Source organism: Giraffa tippelskirchi, chromosome 1 (genome assembly GCF_054371585.1).
Source record: "Giraffa tippelskirchi isolate mGirTip1 chromosome 1, T2T-mGirTip1v1.2.pri, whole genome shotgun sequence".
Lineage (NCBI taxonomy): Eukaryota > Metazoa > Chordata > Mammalia > Artiodactyla > Giraffidae > Giraffa > Giraffa tippelskirchi.
The window spans coordinates 158716818-158740493 of NC_137275.1; the positions used below are offsets into that span (position 1 = coordinate 158716818).

The 23676-nt window shown below is 39.5% G+C and overlaps 1 protein-coding gene across 4 annotated transcripts; it reads left to right on the plus strand.

Annotated features, from left to right (window-relative positions):
• The first annotated feature begins 1306 nt into the window (after positions 1–1306).
• Positions 1307–23422, plus strand: AK3 (adenylate kinase 3). 4 transcript variants are annotated; one of them, XM_081501920.1, is made up of 5 exons: positions 1307–1487; positions 12495–12614; positions 13582–13754; positions 14622–14740; positions 21299–23422. In XM_081501920.1, exons 2-5 carry the CDS (start codon positions 12554–12556, stop codon positions 21417–21419), a joined length of 474 nt encoding a protein of 157 aa, XP_081358046.1. In that variant the 5' UTR covers positions 1307–1487; positions 12495–12553; the 3' UTR covers positions 21420–23422. The 4 variants fall into 4 exon arrangements, with proteins under 4 accessions (XP_081358046.1, XP_081358057.1, XP_081358030.1 ...); XM_081501931.1 differs by having other exon boundaries at positions 1307–1411; XM_081501904.1 differs by lacking the exon at positions 1307–1487 and adding an exon at positions 1831–2033.
• The last annotated feature ends 254 nt before the right edge of the window (positions 23423–23676 follow it).

Consider the following 23676-nt stretch of genomic DNA (forward strand, 5'->3'; position numbering starts at 1 on the left):
AACTTCTGTGAAGGATGGCATTCTGTTTATTTTCACAGAATCTTCTCTCTGGCTTAGCATAGTGACCTTTCACAAAAATTGATAACAATAATGGATGACTCTAATGTAATACTGAACACTTACCCTGTGGCTGGCATTGTACTTTATACCCATAATTTGAACAACTCCAAACTAATCTTCCATGCCCATTTTACAGAGGAAATAGGTCTTTTTGTCTTGTGTTTCTATTCCTGGAACATGAAAAACATGCCATTTTAGGGCCTTTTCTCCTTGACTTTGTCCCTCTCCCTCCACCTTCCCATTCAGTACTCAGAGCAAATAAATGCCATTTCTTCAAAGCTTGACTGACCACTGGATATAAAACAGCCTTCCTCCATGCATTCTATTTTATTTTGTTCAGGTTTGTGTTTTAGTTGCTCAGTCCTGTCCAACTCTGCAACCCTATGGACTGTAGCCCGTCAGGCTCCTATGTCCATGGGATTTCCCAGGCAAGAATACTGGAGTGGGTTGCCATTTCCTTCTCCAGGGGATCTTCCCCACCTAGGGATCGAACCCAGGTCTCCTGCATTGCAGGCAGATTCTTTACCATCTGAGCCACCTGGGAAGCCCCCTATTTTGTTCATAGTACTTATCTTAAATTACCTTGCACATTTATCTGCCTCCACCACGAGACTTTCAACTGCAGGAGTGGGAATTTAACTGAATAAATAATTATAGAATCAATAAGTGAGACAATATGCTTGGGCGGGCCTAAGGCAAACAATAGAACCTGAGGAGGAGTCAGTATTTTTAGGCTCTGCCGAGTAAAAGCAACAGTTACTTTTGAATATGAAAGTGTGATCCTAGGAAGTAAGAGACACCCCTCCACAGACTTGTGACTTAGAACCCTGTGCTCAATTTCGACTGGGATTCCTCTTCTGTGAAATGAGGAGGACAGCCCTTTGGGTTCACTGCAACCCACTGTGACTCTACTCAGATAAACGTACCTCGAAAAGCGCTGTCAGAAAGCTAGGGAGGAGGAAGAGTCTCAGCAGTAGAGGAGAAGAAGGGAGGGGAAGGGACTGCGGGTTTAGGAGGAGGAGAGGGGGGACTCGGTTAATCCTGGGGACCGAGGGGCAAGGGTGAGGGGGCGGCAAGTGGGGGACGCGCAGAGGAGCGCGCAGGGGCCTGGGGAAGCGCAGAGCGAGCGCGGTCAATCCTCTGGGACTGAGCAAGATAGGGCCTGGAGTGCACGAGCGGTGAAGGGTGAAGGAGGGTTGGGGGGAAGGGTGATATCCTGTAACCCAGAGGCGCAAAGCGGCGCTCAGAGGTCAGGAGGGGGCGCGGCAGGAGTGGCCAAGTGTCAAGGAATCGGGCAAGGTCTCTCCTGCTAGGATTGGGCAGGACAGGGGAGGGCCCTGACAGGTGAGAGGTGCGGACCTGAGGGAAGTGGGGGACATTCGGGGGTCACCGAGGAGGGCCCCCGGAGGCGGAGAAAAACAAAGGCGGTACGGAGGGGAGCGGGCGGATGGGGACGAGGCGCGGAGGGCCGCAGGTCGCGCGGGGCACTCGTGGCGCTCAGAGGGGTCGCTGCGGGAGCGCCGAGGGGGCGCGGCTTGCGCCGAGGGGGCGCGGCTTGCGCCGAGGGGGCGGGGCGGGGTGGGGCCAGGAGCCGGGGTGAGCGGGTCGCGGGGGGCGGGCGCTGCAGCGGCGGGGCTCGGGCGCGGTTGCCCAGTGGCTGTCTCTTCACTTCCGGGAACGCCTGGGCGACTAGGCCGCCCCCGGCTCACCGCGCAGCCAGCCGGCCGGCCGGCCCGAGCGACTAAGTGGGTGAGCTCGCAGTTGCGAGCCGAGTCAGGCCGAAGCTTCACTGTCCACGCGGGCCCGGCCTCTCTCTGCGGCTATGGGGGCGTCTGCGCGGCTACTGCGCGCAGCGATCATGGGGGCGCCGGGCTCTGGCAAGGGCACCGTGTCCTCGCGCATCACCAAACACTTCGAGCTGAAGCACCTCTCCAGCGGGGACCTGCTCAGAGATAATATGCTTCGAGGCACAGGTGGGAGGGGTGGCCGCGCGCTGTCCCCGGGTGGGGCTCTGTGGGCGGAGGGGACAGGGCGCGGGAAGTGGGTCCGGCGAATGCAGGTTCGTGGGTGTGGGCGCAGCCTCTCCCAATTGCCGCCCAGTGAGGAGTCCTCGGACTGCTGAGCGACTGCTCCCCGAAACCTCTGACCTCAGTGCACAGCTTCAGGCAGCTTACTGAGGGAAGGCACTAGAAAATTAAGATACTTTCAAAGTTCAGAGATGAAACCACATGGCTTTGAGAAGTTTGTCCAGCCCCAGTCGCAGCTGTTCCTAAGGGTCCACCGAGTTGTGTATGGCTTATTCTCCTCGTGCCTTTGCTCTTGGAAAACTGTTAGCTCTTTCTTTTTTTTTACTTTTTGTTTGTTAAACGCTATGGAACTTTCTGGTTCTGACCTTTCCCCCATAATCTGATGACCGAGTATTACTTATCCTCATTGCTGTCGCAAAATTGGCTTGAATCTTTAGACACGACAGCTATTCTTGTGCCTTGTTATCTGAAAGATTGTTTTGTTTCTCATTACAAATAAATTCTTATAACTCAGCACAAAATCTAGTCAACAAACTGTACACTGTACAATGGGTGGATTTTATCTTATGTAAATTCTATCTTAAGAAAGCTGTGTTCAAAAAGTCAACAGCAAGGTGAGTTCTTTTTTTTCTCTCAAAAGCGTTGACCTTTATTTTCCAAAACAAAGTCATTTTGACTCTCCTTTTAGAAAGTAGAATTAATCTCTTACACAAGTTAAAAAAGAATTGGAAACAATTTTGGATGGAAGTACATAATATTAAAAGGAAACTCCTCTCATTCTCTACCTCAGTCTCATTCTTCAGAGGGGAGCAGTGTCATGTGTTTCCTTTTAGAAATCTGTATTTATGTACAAGCATATTTATCTGTATCCTTTGTTTTATGCAATATATAATCCTACTAAAAATGTGTTCTGCACCAGTGTATTTCCACCTTACATCTGGGAGATCTTTCCATCTGAAAATACATAAATCCATTTCATTGTTTAATGTTTGTGTAGGTGTCTATTTGCTGGATCTGCTATGATTTATTTAACTAATCCCCTACTGATGGGTCATGTAGGTTATTTTCAGATGAGTCTCCCTTTGTTTTAAAACACTGACATGTAAATAAAAAGAAGAATCACTCCACTGTTTTTTGTTTCTTGGAGTTCTGTGGTTCATCACCTAATCTGGTGAATTACTAGTTTTATTTGTCTCTTCTAACATTGATCTTCAAAAAAAATCATAAAGTATTTTGTAGTTAATTAAGCTTCAGAAGATTAAACTGTTTGGCTCACTTGCTAAGTGTTCTTGATGCTACCTATTGATGTCGTTAGGTAACAATGTATAGTCCCCAGTACTGCAACCCTTTGGGGGTAAGATTATCCAAACTGGAGAGGAGTAAAGAATCCGAAAGTGAATCTCTGAAAAATAACTCAGTAATGAGGCATAACTGTGGTTAGAGACCACCTTCAGTGAAGTTAAAGATATGTTAACTTGTGAAAACAGAAAACTTAAAAAAATTAAAGCAAATTAACTGAACTTTTAAAATTAAGAAACAGGCTTCTTTGTTTATGTATAACATCCCGTGACAAGCCCAGCATCCTCTTCCTGACTCTACAACGTGAAAAGAGAGACTAGAGGGAGGCAGGAGAGGATCTCTGGGAAAGATGTTCAGCCTGCCTCAGACACCTGCTCTTTCTGGAGTCTCTTCAGGCAGTTCTTTAACAAAAAAAGCAGAAGATGGAGTTGAGGGAGGTGTCATGAGATTGTTATTACAGATGGTCTGTATCTCAGGTCTAAAAATACATTCTCAATAAATATTTGTGAACGGACTGGATATTTCACACAGGATCAGCACCAAAGGAGAGGTGTAATCTTTTATTTAAAAATACAGTTTAATTTTTTTTGATGCTAAGAAAAACATATTTATTATAAAGTAAGAAAAACATGAGAGTATAAAGAAAATTAAAGTCCTTTATAATTCTACCATCCAGACACAACTATAATGAACTCTTTGGTACTTTTTCTTCTATTCTGTTTTTTCTCTTTTTTTCTCTATTGTATTTGCATGTGTTTGAAAAATTGTTATAGTCTAAATGATTGCTTGGATCCCTTCTTTCACACTTATTGTGATTATGTTCACACATCACTAAGTAGTGTTTAAAATGATATTTAATTTCACCAAGATTGCACAATTATTAATGAAACGTTTTCCTATTATTATATACTTATGTGGTTAACCATTCTTTGCTATAATTAATATTGTTACGATTATGCTGGTACATGAATATTTGGCAGCATCTCTACTTACTTCCTTCAAGTAAATTCCATACTGTGGAATTTCTATAAATACTGCATCATCAAATAGTGCTAAGGAAGGATGGTGCCAATTTACCTTCCAACCACTATTTCACAATGATATTGCATTGATAATCCATCTCTGTATTTTATAGCTAAAGTTTAAAGTCATCCCAGCAGATGTGATAAAGACCTTGGAAATAAAAGGCAACCTGTTGACAGAAGCAAACCTTGAGTAACTGTAGACCACCACTGAACCCTGGAGTCAGAAAACTTGAGTGTCTGCCCCTTTGTCATTAGTCCAGCCCTCTCATTTAGCAATGAGGGAACAGAGTTCAGGAGAGGTTAAAGAACTTGCTCAATAATAAAAAGCAGTCATCGGGAGACAAGTGTGAACACCCAGGTCTCTTGTATGCCAATTAAATTACTCTTTCAATTATGCAGTATTTCCCAAATTGAGATTCATAAGATGATTTTAGGTAGACAAAAAATTTTCTCTAAAATAAAAATAAAATTCAAATTAATAAAATCAATAAAAATTATTTCAACTTGTATTTGAAAAAATGATAACTAGCACACCAACCCTTTAATTTCTTGAACAGTATAGCTTATTAAATTAAAAGAGTCATTTTTTAAAAATTTCTTTTCCCATTATTTTTTTAAATTTATTTTTAATTGGAGGATAATTGTTTTACAATGTTGTGTTGGCTTCTTCCATACAACAATCTCAATCAGCCATAACTATACATATGTCCCCTCCCTCTTGAAACTCCCTCCCACTCCCCACTCCATCTCATCCCTCCAGACCGTCAGTACTGTGTTGAGCACCCTGTGGTAGTGGTTTATTTGCTAAGTTGTGTTGGACTCTTGCGACCCCATGGACTGTAGCCTGCCAGGCTCCTCTCTGTCCGTGGGATTCTCCAGGCAAGAATACTGGAGTGGGTTGCCATTTCCTTCTTGGGAAGTGGATCTTCCCGACCCACGAATCAAACACAGGTCTTCTGCATTGCAGGCAGATTCTTTACCAACTGAGCTATAAGACACTGTATTATATAGCAAATTTTCGCTGGCTATCTGTTTTACATATGGTAATGTATATGTTTCAACACTACTATCTCAATTTGTCCTACTATCTTCTTTCCGCTGTGTCCAAATTCTATTCTCTATGTTTGTGTCTCTATTCCTGCACTTCAAGTAGGTTCATCAGTACCATTTTCTAGATTCCATATATATATGTGTGTTAATGTATGATATTTGTTTTTCTCTTTCTGACTTACTTCATTCTGTGTAACAGGCTCTAGGTTCATTCACCTCACTAGAACTGACTCAAATGTATTCCTTTTTATGGCTAAGTAATATTCCATTGTATATATGCCCCACATCTTCTTTATCCATTCATCTGTCAGTGGACATCTAGGTTGCTTCCATGTCCTAGCCATTGTAAATAGTGCTGCAGTGAACATTGGGTACATATATCTTTTTGAATTATGGTATTATTAGGGTATATGCTCAGTAGTGGGATTCCTGGGTCATATGGCAGTTTTATTCCTAAAAAAAACTGAGTCATTTTAAAGAAAATCACATAGTAAATGATAGATCTGCTATGGCTGAAATTGTTATGGTTGCCATGTGATTGTCCAAAGTTTGAGAAACTGCCCTGCTTGGTGCTTCTCAAAAACATAATCCTGGACTGAATGAACCCCTTTTGAATCTCATTTGTTCTCATTTGTAAATTGGGAAAATTGAACTCAGTAGGTAATCTTCAAAGCGTCTGTCAGCTCCCAAGTTTCTGTATGTCTAACAAAACTTCTAGTTTGTACACCCAGACAGCATAGATATGCCTCATCAGAATGATAATGACAGTAGAGCAAATTATTTTTGTAAGGGCAGAATTTTTTATTTGTAATAGGTAATACATTTACTTGGTTTTGAACTCCAAAAAATATAAAAGGACATTTAGTGAAAAGATTCTTCCAGAGCTATTTCATGCACATACAATCCATTGTTTATCTCTTCCTGTTTTTTTCTTTTTTACACAAATCACAATAAACTGTACATGCAGTTTTCTACATTTAACAATATTGCTTTCCATGAGGATTGCTCCATTTCTTTTTTTCTAACAAAGTAAGGTAGGCCTTTTTAAAATTCCATGGCTAGAATCCAGGATAATCCAGGCAGCTCATCTCTTCATCTATCCATCCAGTCATTCATCTATGGATTTATCAAGCTGGGTACTGGCAACAACAGAGACAAATATATTTCACTGGAGGTGCTCAAGTCAGAACATGGGCAGGCAGATGGCCATTAGTCTGCTTGGGCTGCCATATAGAATAGCACAGACCAGGTAGCTTAAACAATAGAAGTTTATTTTCTCCTAGTTCTGGAGGCTAGAAGTTCAAGATCAAAGTGCCAGCAGGGTTGGTTTTCTGGTGTGGCCTCTCTTGCTGGCATACAAATGGCCTCCTTCTCACTGGATCCTCATTTGGACTTTCCTCTGTTGTGTACATTCTTGATGTCTCTTCCTCTTCATGTAAGGACACCAATCATACTGGATTAAAGTCCCCCTTTATGACCTCATTTAGCCTTAATTACCTCCATAAAGACTCCGTTTCCAAATACAGCCACATTGAGGGGGAGGGCTTCAACATACGGATTTTAAGGGGCACATTTCTGTTCATACCAACATGTGAACAGGTAATTTCAACAGTGTGATAAGTGCTCCAACAGAGATAAGTCTGTGACATTAGGGAAGTCCAGAGCAGGAACTTTTGATTGCCTCAGAGGTTAAGGGACCTCCTCATCATGAAGGACCGTTTAAGATGTATCTTGAAAGATGAGCTTATCAGATAACAGAGAGGAGGAAGAGGCTTGTGCAACGGCTCAGAGGACCTAAAGTATGTGCAACTCCATGTTGGGGCCATGGTTTGAGGGTTGTGTGGAAGTGGTGAGGAGGTAAGTAGAGGAGAGAGAAGATGAGGCCAGACCTACTTGGGCCTTGAGTTGAGATTCCATCCTGAAGCAGGGAGAAATATAGGCCTGGAATGGGAGTTCCTTCTAAGTGCTTCACTGAAGAGGATTCAGATTGAGTGATGGTTGGACGGAGGACAACTGTCAAGGGATGTTTCGATTTTCAGTATTATTCTTATGAGGTATCCCATGCATGCAAGTATTATGATTTCTATGATGATTAGAAGAATAAAATGAATACCAAAATGTGGAATATCCATACAAAATTCTATTATTTAGCCATAAAAAGAAGTACTGATACTTGCATGGATATTACCCATGGATATTACCCACCATCAGGCAGAAAACCAGTACCTTTAGGGTCACCACATATGCCAGCCCATCACATCCTCTCACCCTGCCAGAGGTAACCACTAGGTTGACTCAGAGTCTTTATTATTTGAGAAAGTCTTTTTTTCTAAACCCTTGATGGGGTATAAAGCTAACATTTGATGCATTCCCTCTTGTTCTAGTTTTGTTTTGTCAACATGTTTTTATTTATTTACTTTTTTAACATGTTTTTAAAATAAAGATGTATATACATTATAAAAAAGCTAAAAGCAGTTTTGTCAGAAACTAGATTAATTCACTAGCCCCTTCTCTTGGCATATGTAAAAGAGAACTGTATTTACAGGTTGGTCAGGCCCTCTTTTGTACTTCATAAATGCTCAAACATAAGTTGTTTCTAGATCATTCAGATATGAGGTGTGGTTGGCTTGAGGAGTGTTATAAGAATGACCAGATGTTAAAAGGAGACATAGAATTAATAATTTTTTTTGTATAATACAAATATCATCTCTGAAATTAATGTTTCTATGTTTTAGAATTTCTCATTATTATCCTTAAAAATCAAAAGCTGGTTTTAACCCTTCCTATTTTCCTATAACCTCCCTTTTCTATTTTTGTTTGTGTACAACTTTATAGAAAATTAGCTTGTTTTGAATGATTTACTTTTAAACTACCTTTTGGGTTTTGTAAGTATGGAAGCTCACACATTTGTTAATTTTTGGAATCAAAAAAGAAATAGTCTTTTTAATGAGGAGTCTGTTTAGATACAACATTAAATTATAGGCAATCAAGGGAATAAAAATTTACTGACTGTCCAAAGATTATGCTGGACAAGAGTCCTTGCATAATTTTAACGGGATGAAAACCTGAAATGTAATAAACAAACTGCTTACATTTTGATATAGAGAGTTGAATCATTTTTATTTTTCTTTTAAATAAAAGCATTATAGACTTCAGATTTTAAAAGCTATTGTAAGTGTTTAGTGATATAGAAAGTTGTTAGTGATAGTGAAAAAGATTGTTAGACTATGCATGGAACTATCTATTCACAAAACAAAGTGTCTGTAGGTTTTAATGTTAACAGTTGTTTTTTTTTAAAATAAATTTATTTATTTTAGTTGGGGGCTAATTACTTTACAATATTGTAGTAGTTTTTGCCATACATTGACATGAATCGGCCATGGTAATGTTAACAGTTTTGATGATAATTATCTAAGTAGTGCTGAGTTATATAGGTTATATGAGTGGCTTTTTTTTTCTCTTGTTTTGCTTACCAGGTATTTTTCATCTTTACTTTCTTTTTTTAAAACAATTTTTTAAAGATATAATTCACATACCATAAAATTAACTCAAGTTATAAATCAGTGTGTTTTTTTAATTTATTTTTTTTGTTGAAGGATAATTGCTTTACAGAATTTTGTTGTATTCTGTCAAATCTCAACATGAATCAGCCATAGGTATACATATATCCCCTCCCTTTTGAACCTCCCTCCCATCTCCCTCTCCATCCCACCGCTCTAGGTTGATACAGAGCCCCTGTTTGAGTTTCCTGAGCCATACAGCAAATTCCCATTGGCTATCTATTCTACATATGGTAATTAAGTTTCCATGTTACTCTTTCCATACATCTCACCCTCTCCTCCCTTCTCCCCATGTCCACAAGTCTATTCTCTATGTCTGTTTCTCCATTGCTGCCCTATAAATAAATTCTTCAGTACCATTCTTCTAGATTCCATATGTACGTGTTAGAATACAATATTTATCTTTCTATTTCTGACTCACCTCACTCTGTATAATAGGTTCTAGTTTCATCCATCCCTTTATAACAGACTCAAATGCATTCCTTTTTATGGCTGAGTAATATTCCGTTGTCTATATGTACCACAACTTCTTTATCCTTTCATCTGTTGATCGATATCTAGGTTGCTTCCATGTTTTAGCTATTGTAAATACTGCTGCAATGAACAATGGGATACATGTGTCTTTTTCAATTTTGGTTTCCTCAGGGTATATGTCTAGGAGTGGGATTGCTGGGTCATATGGTGGTTTTATTCCTAGTTTTTTAAGAAATCTCCATACCATCTTCCATAGTGGCTGTATCAATTTACATTCCCACCAACAGTGTAAGAGCATTCCCTTTTCTCCACACTCTCTCCAGCATTTATTGTTTGTAGACTTTCTGATGATGGCCATTCTGACCGGTGTGAGGTAATATCTCATTGTAGTTTTGATTTGCATTTCTCTGATAATGAGCAATGTTGAGCATCTTTTCATGTGTCTGTTAGCCATCTGTATTCTTTGAAGAAATGTCTGTTTAGGTCTTTTTTCCACTTTTTGATTGGGTTTGTTTTTCTGGCATTAAGTTGTATGATCTGCTTGTATATTTTGGAAATTAATCCTTAGTCAGTTGTTTCATTTGAAATTATTTTCTCCCATTCTGAGGATTGTCTTTTCACGTTGCTTATAGTTTTCTTTGCTATGCAAAAGCTTTTTAATTAGGTCCCACTTGTTTACTTTTGTTTTTATTTCTCTTACTCTAGGAGGTAAGTTATACAGGATCTTGCTTTGATTTATGTCATTGAGTATTCTGCCTATGTTTTCCTCTAAGAGTTATAGTTTCTGGTCTTACATTTAGGTCATTAATCCATTTGAGTTTATCTTTGTGTGTGGTGCTAGGAAGTGTTCTAATTTCATTCTTTTACATGTAGCTGTCCAGTTTTCCCAGCACCATTTATTGAAGAGGCTGTCTTTGCCCCATTCTTGCCTCATTCTTGCCTCCTTTGTCAAAAATAAAGTACCCATAGGTGCATGCGTTTATTTCTGGGCTTTCTATCTTGTTCCATTGGTCTATATTTCTGAATCAGTGTTTTATTTTAAAAATTACATTCAGAGTTGTGCAACCATCACCACAGTGATGGTTTTTATCACCCCCTAAAAGACACCCTGTTCCCATTAGCAGTCACTTTCCATTTTCCCCCAATATTACTAGCCCTGGACAACCACTGATTTTTCTTCTGTCTCTCTAGACTTGCCTACTTTGAACATTTCATATAAATGGAGTAATGTAAGATGTGGTCTTTGTGTCTGGCTTCTTCCACTTGGCATGTTTTCAAAATTCATATATTATGTAACATGTATCAGTACTTCTTTTTATGGCTAAATAATAGAATTTTGTATGGATATATCCACATTTTATTTACCCATTTGTCACTTGATGAGCATTTGGGTTGTTTCCAATTTTTGGCTATTGTGAATAATGTTGCTATGAACATTCATATATAAGTTTTTCTGTGAGCTGATGTTTTTGTTTCTTTTGAGAAAATATACCTAAGAGTTGAATTGCTGCGTCATATGGTAACTCTGTTTAAACTCTTGAAAAACTGCCAGACTGTTTTCTAAATTGCCTACATCAGTGTTAGGGACTCAGCCCTGGAGAATTGTGATTTTCTTCAGTACTTTTGGTGAGTTTGAGCTTTAGGTCCCCCAGCGTGGTGGTCAAAAGCCTGACAACAGAGATGTTGCACACCAGCAATATATGAGGGTTTCAATTTCTCAACATTCTTGCCAACACTTGTTACATCTTTCTGATTACAGCCATTCTGGTGAATGTGAAGTGATGTCTCATTGTGGTGCACACATATTAAGTATGTGGACCTTTCCAATAGGGTGTTTTGAGTCCAGGGTACTCTCAGGCCCAGTTCCAGATGTTGTTTGTAAATCCAAGCAGTGCACCTGTCAAACGGCAGCCAATTTCCATGTAGTTAATGTGCTTAGTTAGAAATCTGAAATTTCATGAATTTGACAATTTAGGATCTTTTCTGAAGTCAGTATGTCAGTTCATACCAAGAATTATTAAAACAGTCATAAGCATTGGCTCTTTAATCTCTGATTCCTGAGAATTTATCCATCAGAAGTAATTCAGAAGCACTCTCCCCACCCCCCAAAAAAAGAAAGAAAAAGGAAAAAGAATGTTAAGATCTTTAAAAGCAGAAGTGGTAGGGAAAAATCAAGACTTATTTAAAAATTTCAGTGTCCAACAGTATATACTGCCATGATAGAGTGTATTTTTATCAAATATAGATATATTTTCTGAAAATGACTGAATGACTGTATAAAATCACTGAAAAGTGTCTACAAAATGATGGTTAAGTGAACAAACACAAAATTGTAAGTGCATAGATTATTACAGTGGCATTACAAATTCTGTATGGGTGTAAATAATTTGCTAACAGATGATGAGAAAATTAAAATACCATTGCATAAGAATAACATATAATTGTAGGTAATATTTTAAAGTGTTCATAAATGCTTTTCAGGGTATTTTATTTATAAAAATGTAACAATCACAGTGCTGATCTGGTAAAAAACTGAATTGTGACAACAGCATCTATTCTAGAGGATTAGAAAAATGTCTACAGTAACAAGATCTCAGGTACTTAAACTGAGCCACTTAAAAATAATGACTATTTCAATTTCTTATTTAAAAAGAAAATAATTTTAGTGTATATATTTCTCTGATAGAAAATTTAGAAAAATACAGAAAAGTACAAATATGTTAAATCACATAATTCTATCACAGAGATGACTACTGCTAACATATTGCTATATATCTTTTCATTATTTTTACATTTGTCTATTTTTATATGATGGAAAATTTGAAGTAGGCATTGATTATTTTACAGTCTCTGTTTTTATCACAAAAGTTGATGACGCACATTTTCAAATGAGTGTGTTATCCAGGGGGCTTCTTTAGGCAGCCAGTTTCCTAGAGGCTTAGAATGGGATAGAATAAATGTACTTGCTGACTTGCCTTTTTTTCCTGCCTCTAATGTAGAAATTGGTGTTTTAGCCAAGACTTTCATTGACCAAGGGAAGCTCATCCCAGACGACGTCATGACTCGGTTGGTCCTTCATGAGCTGAAAAATCTCACCCAATATAACTGGCTATTGGATGGTAGGTGGAGTATTGAGAATATTTCAGCTGCCCAAAAGCATGCCTGCAGACTGGAGAGTGAGCATTTCATGTGCTATTATAGAAACAGATGGTGGGCAGGAGGACTGTGTGCTGCCACTCCCGACCCTGGGGACTCGGGGGCCAGTCGTCTTCTCTGTCCTGCTTATTTTTTTAAATGCAAAGAGGGAAGTGCACTGCATTATTTCTAAGCTCCTTCAGATATGACTTTTGTTCTTTCTCCCCTTTTTGAGAATATTTAGGATGAGGGAGGATCACAGAAGGAAGAAGGAAGGACGGAAGTTAACTTACAGTAAGATGTAAACTTTCCCTAGCCAGAGGTGCCATGGGATCCTTGAGGATAGGTTGATTTTTAGTTTTTAGAGGGAGGTGTTTATTACAAAGAATTTGCTCACGCAATTATGAGGCAGTCAAGTCTCAAGATCTTCAAAGTGGGTCAGGAAGCTGGGGACCCAGGAGAGCTGGTAGTGTGATGGTGTAGTTCGAGTCTGAAGGCTGGTAAAACCTAGGAAGACCCGATGTTTGAGTTTGAGTCCAAAGGCAGGAAAAAGCCATATCCCAATCCAAGGCAGTCAGGTAGGAGGAAATCCCCCTTATCTTCTGGAGAGGGCCAGCCCTTTTTCTATCCAAGCCCTCAGTGGGTTAGATGGGGCCCACCCACATTAGGGATAATAGTCTGCTTTACTCAGTCAACTGATTTAAACCCACCCACCTCACCCCCCACAAAAGACACCCTCACAGACGTATCCAAAATATTGTTTGACCAAATATCTGAGCAACCTGTGGTCTGGACAAGGTAACATATAAAATATTAACTATCAGGGTTGCCCTACAAGTGTCATCAGCCTTCCTGGTGTTACACAAGTTGCTCAACATTAATTTTCTTCCTTCTCCCCTCTCTCCCCTCGGCCCTTTCTTTCTTTGTTCATTTTTAACTTAATTTGTAAAGGCTTTCCAAGGACACTTCCGCAGGCAGAAGCCCTGGATAGAGCCTATCAGATAGACACAGTGATTAACCTGAACGTGCCTTTTGAGGTCATCAAGCAGCGCCTTACTGCTCGCTGGATCCATCCAGGCAGTGGCCGTGTCTACAACATCGAGTTCAACCCTCCCAAAACCATGGTGAGTAGTTGGGGTAGAACTGACTCGGCCTTCTGTGTAGCCAGCTGTCTTCAGATGACAGATGACCTCTGTCATCTGGAGACAGTTGCCCTCAAAGTTACGGTGATACTCTTGGGTGACCAGAACTCCAGAGGGCATGTTGTCAGATTACTTGTGTAGTCTGCTGGTCTAGTCCAGTCAACTTAGTGGTAAAGACTTCCCCAGAGGCAACAGGGGTTTGTTATTCCTTCAAAAGCATGTGTTGATTTTCTACTCTGCCAGGTGGTGTGTTAAGAATTGGGGCAGTAGGGATTAATGACACCTTGGGTTATTTAGGGCTTACAGTTCAGATTACTAATCTGTAGCTGAATCCTTTTTGTCTATGTATAATATCACGGGCTTCCCTGGTGGTTCAGATGGTTAAGAATCTGCCTGCAATGCAGGAAACCCAGGTTTGACCCCTGGGTCAGGAAGATTCCCTGGAGAAGGGAATGGCTACCCACTCCAGTATTCTTGCCTGGAAAATTCCATGGACAGAGGAACCTGGAGGGCTACAGTTGCAAAGAGCTGGACACGACTGACACTTTCACTTTTTTTCATAATATAATACATATAATATACATGTAATATATAATACAAAATTATTTAGAGGCTGCTTAAAAACCCTTTTGCTGTAAAGAGAAGGTGATTGTCACCGTGGAAACGTTCCTGGGGTCTCATGGCTCTGTGTTGCAGTGACCTGGGTTTGGATTTGATTCCATTTATTTAAAAAGCACATTTTTGTGTTTGCTGCTTACATAGATGTCTGTTTACAAATCAGTTAACTACCTATAAAAATATCCTTCAAAACTATGATACTTGATGCCAGCCCTTTTAACTCCCATTTAGGGAATTGATGATCTGACTGGGGAGCCTCTTGTTCAGCGTGAGGATGATAGACCAGAGACAGTTGTCAAGAGACTGAAAGCTTACGAAGCCCAAACAGAGCCCGTCCTGGAGTACTACCGGTGAGTTGGTCGCTTTTCAGAACTTCTCTTGTATGATGAATCACTAAATCATTTTCTGATCCTTCATGCTTTCCAGCCAAAATGCTAAAATACCAGAAGATCCAACCCGAATTAGTTTAAATAATAAAAGGAAATTTATTTGTGTAACCAATCGAGAAGGTAGTTTGGGCTTCAGCTGCCCCCAGGTTTGATCAGAATTTTGCTCATCTCCGCTTTGTATTGGCTGTGTCCTTATACTTCCTAAATAGTTGCTGATGGTTGCCAGGAGCAGGCACAGCATCCTCTTTATGAAAGGGTGAGGGGTCACCTTTTCCCCAGTGAACAGAAGTGCTAGAGTTAACCAACTTGAGCAGCTACTGTGGTCAGAGAATGCCTTGCATTTTAGGCCTAGGTTTCTGTGCATTTCTGAGCCAGTCACTGGATGGGAGAGATTATATTGATTGGTCCACACCCAGAGCAGGCAGTGGGTCAGTCTCACCCAAACTCTGCTGTCTGCTGGAGGGAGGGCTGACGTGAATGCCAGGAAGGCAGACCTAACGGTGCCCACTCCCTGTGACAGTAGAGGACACTGTAGCACAAAAGCCTCTCAAAGGGCAACTAATCCTCAGATCATTTATTTGGCAAATAGTGTTTAAAAGTTTTCATTTTTACATAGTTTTGTTAACTCAGGGAATTCATATCCCACCACAAATACAGGAACTCTAGTGAATTAATGTTTGACTCTGGCCAAGAAACAATTCTGTTTCTTTATTCAGCCTTCCCCTCTCCTAAGAGACGGTTGATTACATTCACTTTTCTTTATTCATTCACTTACTGAATAATGACTCAGCATTAAGACAGGACAGTGCTGTGGTTAGAGCACTGACTCTGGAGCCAGAGTGCCTAAGTTCAAATCCCAGCTCACCATTTATTAACGTGGCCTTAACTTCTTGCTTAACTTCTGTTTTTTTCCATGCAAAATGGGATTGAGACTGGAGGGTTGAAAGGTGGAGTTAACATATGTAATTCTTAGAATTGTGTCTGACACACATTAAGCACTATATGATTATTAGCTATTACTATTGTTGTTGTAATTGGGTAACTATGCAGTGAATTCTGAAGTAGCAGTCTCCAAATTATTTTAAGAGTTATTTCTGGAGGATGAAATTACAAGGAAGTTGGCAATTCACTTTCTTCACTAGCTGTTAGTATAATTTTGTGATTATATGATGAGCCTGGCTCCTGCAGATTACCATCTGTGTGGCCCTGGTCAAGGTGTTTCAACATCTGTGCCATGAATTCTTCATTTGTAAAATCAGAGCAGTTATTGTATCAGTTCAGTTCAGTCGCTCAGTCGTGTCTGACTCTTTGCGACCCCATGAATCGCAGCACGGCAGGCCTCCCTGTCCATCACCAACTCCTGGAGTCTACCCAAACCCATGTCCATCAAGTCAGTGATGCCATCCAGCCATCTTATCCTCTGTCGTCCCCTTCTCCTCCTGCCCCTAATCCTTCTCAGCATTAGGGTCTTTTCCAGTGAGTCAACTCTTCGCATCAGGTGGCCAAAGTATTGGTTTTTCAGCTTCAACATCAGTCCTTCCAATGAACACCCAGGACTGATCTCCTTTAGGATGGACTGGTTGGATCTTCTTGCAGTCCAAGGGACTCTCAAGAGTCTTCTCCAACACCACAGTTCAAAAGCATCAATTCTTTGGCGCTCAGCTTTCTTCACCGTCCGACTCTCACATCCATACATGACCGCTGGTAAAACCATAGCCTTGACTAGACGGACTTTTGTTGGCAAAGTAATGTCTCTGCTTTTCAATATGCTATCTAGGTTGGTCATAACCTTCCTTCCAAGGAGTAAGCGTCTTTTAATTTCATGGCTGCAGTCACCATCAGTAGTGATTTTGGAGCCCCAAAAAATAAAGTCTGACACTGTTTCCACTGTTTCCCCATGTATTTCCCATGAAGTGATGGGACCAGATGCCACGATCTTAGTTTTCTGAACGTTGAGCTTTAAGCCAACTTTTTCACTCTCCTCTTTCACTTTCATCAAGAGGCTCTTTAGTTCTTCACTTTCTTTATAGGGTTGTTAACGGAATTAAATGAGAGAATCCATACAAAGACTTAAAAACAGTCCTGGCACTGTTGAATCACTCAGTATTAATGAATGTTGTTTACCCTGTGGACACTGTGCTCGGCCAGTGATCCACAGAGATAATTAAACCCAGTCTTTGCCAAGCCCCAAAGAAACTCACCTTTCTTTGTGAGGCAAAGTGCTGGGTAAACAGTATTTATTATACATTGTGATAGGTGCTTATATCAATCAGGAACCCAATTCACACAAGCTTTAGCAAAAAGGAAATTTATTGGTCATGTAACTGAAGAGTCCAAAGGTAGATGGTTTGGGTCCAGGTGTCCAAACAGAGTCATCAGGCCTCTGTCACGCTTAGCTTTGTTTTCCTGTGTTGGCATCAATCTCAGGTGGGCTCTACCTGTGTGAGCTCCTCAACATTCCAGCTCACCTCCTTCCAGTTCATCTACCCCAGAAAAAGAGTCTCTTTGCCCTCAAAATTCATGGAGTTGGCACTAACTAGCTCTGATCATGTCTATCCTTGAAGCTGGGAGGTGGGGACTATCCCATCTGAGTCGCATGGACTGAATTTAGTGAAAAGGTTGTTTCCCAAAAGGGGTTTGTTATTCATTCAAAAGTAACCAGAAGAAGGGAGAGCGCATTGTTGCTAAGCTGGTAACAACACTATGAGGCTATTAACGGAAGTCATGACTGAATGCAGTGGAAGTACAGTGGCTGTAGGCATTAGTTCTGTAAAATGTGGGAGGGGAAGAAGGGGAAGGCTGTAGAGATGAAGTGTATGTCCCTGGTTCCTGTTTCAGGAAATACCCTAGTCTTTCTGAGCTTCTGGCTTTTGCTACCTCTTGCCATTAATTGAAACTTTTCCCTCTAAGCTCCTGTACATAGAACTAGGACTGGACTTAACCAACAGTTTAAAGTGGTATTTGCAATAACCTTAGTGAGAATCAGCATTGTTATTTTAAAATACTGACAGTTATATTGTTGCTTTTAAAACTCTTCTCAGCTGTGGGACATTTGATAGTATAACCAGGTCTCTGTTTACAAGCAACATGATGCTCTTTTTAGAGGACCAATAGCTTAAGCCAGTTCCATTTTATTACATAGAAATGAAGGTGACAAATGTTCGTCCATTCGTCCAAGGTTCAGCCTTAGGACTGAATAGGTATGTATAATTGTTCCCTTGGAAGCAACCTGTTAACCCACTTGTGACATAGGTTTGATTTTAAGGTGGCTCTTCAAGAGGCTTACAACAGTTAAGAAGCTTGTTCTATTGAAAACTTTATAAGATGCTTGTGAACTTAGAAGCAGGAGGGCTTTAGCAGATGTTTCTTAACCCAGAAAACAGTGGGAATTATTTAAGTTAGTCTTTAACTGTGGCAAATCTTATGAGGAATGCATAAAGGAATGTTTTTGTTCCCAGTGAAACATCTTAAAATCTAGTGAAAAACTTGCAGAGGTATGACTGATCCTGTTTTTAGGAAGTGATAAACCAGAGTTCTTCATTTGCTGTTCTGCAGCCTTAAAGCCAGTGTGTATATAAGTAGTTGGAGGAGGAGGATAAACAATTTGATTGCCAGAATCTCTGGCAGGAATTTTTCTGTTTTGAAAAACAACACCTGGATTTTGATCCTTCTCACTATCACACCTCAAGGAAACAAGTGAATACAGACTTTGATTGCTGGCCTGGTAAAAAGCCAGACAAATCTACCTTGGAAGAAATGGAGAAACCCAGTAGGAAACACGATAAAAACAACATTCGAGAATTCCCCTTTCCTTTAAAATTCAGAAGAGGGCACAGAGGGAAAAAAAACCTAGGTGAAAGAAGAAACGACCATCAAGTATTAGGAAGCTGTCTTGCAAAGAGGTAAGCAGATGAAAGAAAGCCAAGGGTGTTCTAGTGTCTGACAGGAGCTGTGTTTTGAAGCCTACTACCATTTTGGTGATTCAGGTTATTACTTTACATCCCTAACACAGTTTCATCAGTAAAATAATGAAACTTGAGCTTTAAATAGGATTAAATTATTATATGTAAAGCACTTAGCATGTGCTCAGAAAATGATAGATGCATCTTCAGTGACCATTTCTATTAGCCAGAGGGTACAACTAAAACCAGAATCTAGGTTTTCCAACACCCAGCCAAGTGCCTTTCATTGTTGATCACACAGATCTGTACTTACTGAGACCATTAAATCCACACTATTATCTTTAAAAAAAAGAAAGAAATTATTTATTTATTTTTGGCTATGCCAAGTGGCGTGTGGAATCTTAGTTTTCTATTCAGGGATTGAACCCGAATTGGGAAGTCCTCAACCTATCCATTTTTTTTTTTTTATGATAAAAGCCATTTTGACAGGTGTGAATTGATCTGATTTTGGTTTTGATTTGTATTTCCCTGATGATTAGTGATGGTGAACATCTTTTCATGTGTCTGTTTGCCATCTGTATGTCTTTGGAAAAAGACATGTTAAGGTCCTCTGCCCATTTTTAAATCAGGTTGTTTATTTTATTTTTTTGATGTTGGGTTTTGTATATTTTGGATATTAACCTCTCATCAGATATATCAGCTGCAAATATCTTCTCCCATTCAGTAGGCTGCCTTTTCATTTTGCTGAGCTTCCTTGGCTATACAAAATCTTTTTAGTTTGATGTAGTCCCATTTTTTTTGCTTTTGTTCCCTTGCCTGAGGAGACAGATCCTCTCTCTCTGTCTATATATATATATACATACACACACAATATATAATATATCCTATATATATACACACACACATACAACATACATACATGTAGTATATATATTGTTAAGGCTGATGTCAAAGAGTGTACTGCCTGTGTTTTCTTCGAGAAGTTTTATGACTTCAGGTCCTACATTTAGGTCTTTAATCCTTCTTGATTTTATTTATATTGTGTGAGAAAGTAATCTGGTTTTATTCTTTTGTGTGTAGCTGTCCAGTTTTTCCAACACCATTTATTGAAGAGGCTGTCTTTTCTCCCGTGTATATTCTTGCCTTCTTTGTCACAGATTAACCTGACCATACTGCAGTTTATTTCTGGGCTGCCTGTTCAGTTCCATTGATCTATGTATCTGGTTTTGTGCTAGTGCCATTACTATTTTGGTTACTGTAGCTATGTAGTATAGTCTGAAGTCAAGGAGCATGATATCTCCAGCTCTGTTGTTTCTCAAGATTGTTTTGGCTATCCGGGGTCTTTTGTGTATCCAGATTTTAGAATTTTTGTTCTAGTGCCATGAAAAATACCACTGGGGGCTCCCCTAGTGGTCCAGTGGTTAGGAATCCACTTTGCAATGCAAGGGATACTGGTTTGATCCCTGGTCCAGGAAGATCCCGCATGACACGGGGCAACTGAGCTCACCTGCCACAACTAATGAGCCTGTGAGCCACAACTACTGAGTCCATGTGCCTTAGAGCCTGTGCTCTGCAACAGGAGAACCACTGCAATGAGGAGCCCTCGCACCACGAGGAGCCCTTGCTTGCTGCACCTAGAGAAAGCCCGCATAGCAATTAAGACCCAACACAGCCGAAAGTAAACAAACATTAAAAAAAAATTGCTGTTGGTATTTTGTTAGGAATTGCATTGAATCCGTAGATTGTCTTGCATAGTATGGTCATTTTAACAATACTAATTGTTCCAATCCATGAACAGGATATATCTTTCATTTTTTAATGTCTTTTTCAGTTTCTTTCATCAGCACCTTATAGTTTTCCAAGTATAGGTTCTTTACCTGCTTGATTAGATTTATTCCTGTTTTTTTTTTTAAATGCAGTTGTAAGTGGGAGTTTTAATTTCTCTGATAATTTGTTATTAGTGTATAAAAATGCAACAGATTTCTATAATTTTGTATCCTGCAGCTTTACTGAATTCATTTATTAGTTCTAATAGTTTTTTGGTGGCATATTTAGGGTTTTCTATATACAGTATCATGTCATCTGCTGAAGTGACAGTTTTAGTTCTTCCTTTCCTATTTGGACCGCCCTCCGCCCCCACACCCCCTTCTGATTCCTATGGCTAGGAATTTCAAAACAGAAGTGGTGAGAGTGGACATCTTTGTCTTGTTTCTGATCTTAGAGGAAATGCCTTCAGCTTTTCACTATTATATTGGCTCTAGGTTTGTCATATATGACTTTTATCACACTGAGGTATGTTCCCTCTAGAGCCACTTTGTTGAGAGTTTTATCAAAAATGGATGTCAAATTTTGTCAAAAGCTATTCTGTATCTGTTGAGATGATCATATGATCTTTATTCTTCAATTTGTTAATGTGGTGTATCTCATTGATTTGAATGTATTAAACCATCCTTGCATCTTTGGGACAAATGCCACTTGATCATAGTGTATGATCCTTAACTGTTGAATTTGGTTTGTTAATATTTTGCTGAGGATTTTTGCATCTATGTTCATTTGTGATACTGGCCTGTGATCTTTTTTTATTGTCAGACCTGTCTTGTTTGTTTTTTATCCTTAGGAAAAAAGGGGTGTTGGAAACATTCTCCGGAACAGAAACCAACAAGATCTGGCCACATGTATATGCTTTCCTACAAACAAAACTTCCACAAAGAAACCAGGAAACATCAGTTACTCCATGAGGAAAAGTGCATGTAACTAGGAAGATGAGCAGAAGCTCCTTGTCTTGTGCATTTAGAAGTTCCTTGCCCTAAGACTCTGGCCTGTATAAATTCTTTGAAAATTATGTTAGTTTCATTTCTGCTGATTTTATCCTGGAAATTAAGGATGTGCCAAAAGTCAGTTATGAAGATTCATCTTCTGAAATGTTTAGTGTTTTATCTAGTTACCTTCTAACTAGATACAATTAGAATTTAATTAGCACAATTATAAAACATTATAAATGACTAACTAGACTTGTGAAAATTGTTGAGTATAATTGAAAGGGCAATCGTTAATCTAAGTTTTGTTCAGAAAAGAAGTGGTGGATAAAGTTTCCTTATTTTTCTGGAAAAGTAAAAGAAAAAACTTCCATATCACTTGTGAAAGTATCTTATCAGAGGCTTTTGTGGATAGTGATGCAAAAAAAGAGGCCTCTAGCACTGTGATACGCACAAACTGTGGGACACTGTCTATGGAATTCCTGGGGGGAAAAAAGCAACCAAATTTATAGATTAGTTGCAGGATGCAAATTCACTGCTGCCTTTTATTAACCTCAAACAGATTGCCAGATATTTCTCCAGCAAAATGGGTTTATTCGGAATCAGCAGATAGTTGCAATTTGGAGTCTCAACCATGGTGAGCCAGGTGCAGGTCCTCCCACAGCATGGGAATGACAATACCTTATATTATAGAGGAGAAAAGGAAGTTGGGAGGGCTGTAGTAAACAAGTCCATGGCTTTTTGTTGGCTGAGTCCTTGCCAGAAGTCTTGTCTTCCTTTTGAGCTCTGCTATCTTCACAAGGCATGAGAGCTCCCCCTTGTGGTCTCCTGACTATTGAGGTTTCTGGGGTTTTTGTACACTTTACACTAGCAACCTTTCGATAACCGTGTATCCTGTATTTTGTTGTTTTTAAACACACTTTCACTTTACTCCAGATTTTCAGTGTGCTATAAAAATTTATCAATTAGCACATAGCAAAATGTATTTTCATATCACTTTTCTTTTGAAAATCCTTGTGTACTGAGGGATTTGACTTGTTAGAAATTGACATTGTAAAGTCTTGTAAAAGCACCAAAGTTGAATTTTCAGTAGAATCTGTAATTAAACTCTCATGTTTTCAGAAGTTACTCAGGTTGAAAAATGTGCACTTTAGGATCTACTTGTCAGTTTCTTTTTTGATCCCAATGTATGATCTGCTTTGATGAGTAGCAAATTAAAGGAAGGAAGGAAGGCAGGGAAGGAGGGAGGAAGGAAAGCAGACTCATGGCATTAGGTTAAGTAGACATTAAGGATGGAAATAGATCAGGTTTGCCTGGGGGAAACTCCCTTGACATAAATAACAATCATAATTAGTACACAGGTGTAGGAATTAAGAGAATTTACACAACATATTAAAAAGAACCAGGAAACTCATTGATTTTACTTAGAAGAGTTCTTTATTCCTAATCAAAGAAGTTGACACCTGCTCATGTTCACTGCTATCCTTCCTTAATGGGGAAGAACTCTGCCAGTGAATGTAATCTGGGCAGCCATTTTAAAATGAAAATGATTTGATTCCTTAGAGGGGCAACAGGATGCATGCTTATGTACAGTGGTAGCTTGGTAGGAAGAGTGGGGCAATATGAGAGGTGAAGGAGCAATCTGACAATATCTTCAATTCTCTTACTTGGTGCTAGATTAAATGAAACAAGTCATTGTATACGCTGTTATTAACTGCCTTTGAAAGTTTGGCCCATTTTATTCCAGGCACTGAAAATACAAATGCTAGCAAGTGATTCTTACATATCTTGTGGGAAAAAAAGCTTTTGATTTTTAAAAGTTCAGTATTGATCTTTCAAAAATGTACTGAGGCTTTTGAAAAGGATTATGGTAAACATTCACATAACTGCCTTATTTGAATGTTAGTATGTACACTCTAAAAATGTTGGGTACTAATTATCCAGTGTATCAATCAATTAGCATTACATGAAAATTCAGAACTGTGGATATTACTTGGTCTTTGGTAACTCACAGGGCCCACTCTAACTCACCTTCCCTTTATTGCCCTCATGTCTCATTGGCTTCTGAGTTAGTCTCTGCTTCCTAATAATTGTCTTAGAACACTTTTACATATATATGTTGTTTCATTTTACCCATTTCCTGCTGCAGTACTGCAGCCATACTGGCCTTCTTGACACTGTCAGGAGATTTGGGAATCAAAAAGAGGGATAGAAAAACATGGCTATGAAAATCAAATCC

Excerpts from the sequence above, each read along its gene's own strand:
- AK3 (XM_081501904.1), top strand. The coding sequence starts at position 1,883 with ATGGGGGCGTCTGCGCGGCTACTGCGCGCAGCGATCATGGGGGCGCCG. Across the intron at positions 12,615-13,581 it reads ATATAACTGGCTATTGGATG|GCTTTCCAAGGACACTTCCG; the intron begins GTAGGTGGAGTA and ends TAATTTGTAAAG. Across the intron at positions 14,741-21,298 it reads CCCGTCCTGGAGTACTACCG|GAAAAAAGGGGTGTTGGAAA; the intron begins GTGAGTTGGTCG and ends TTTTATCCTTAG.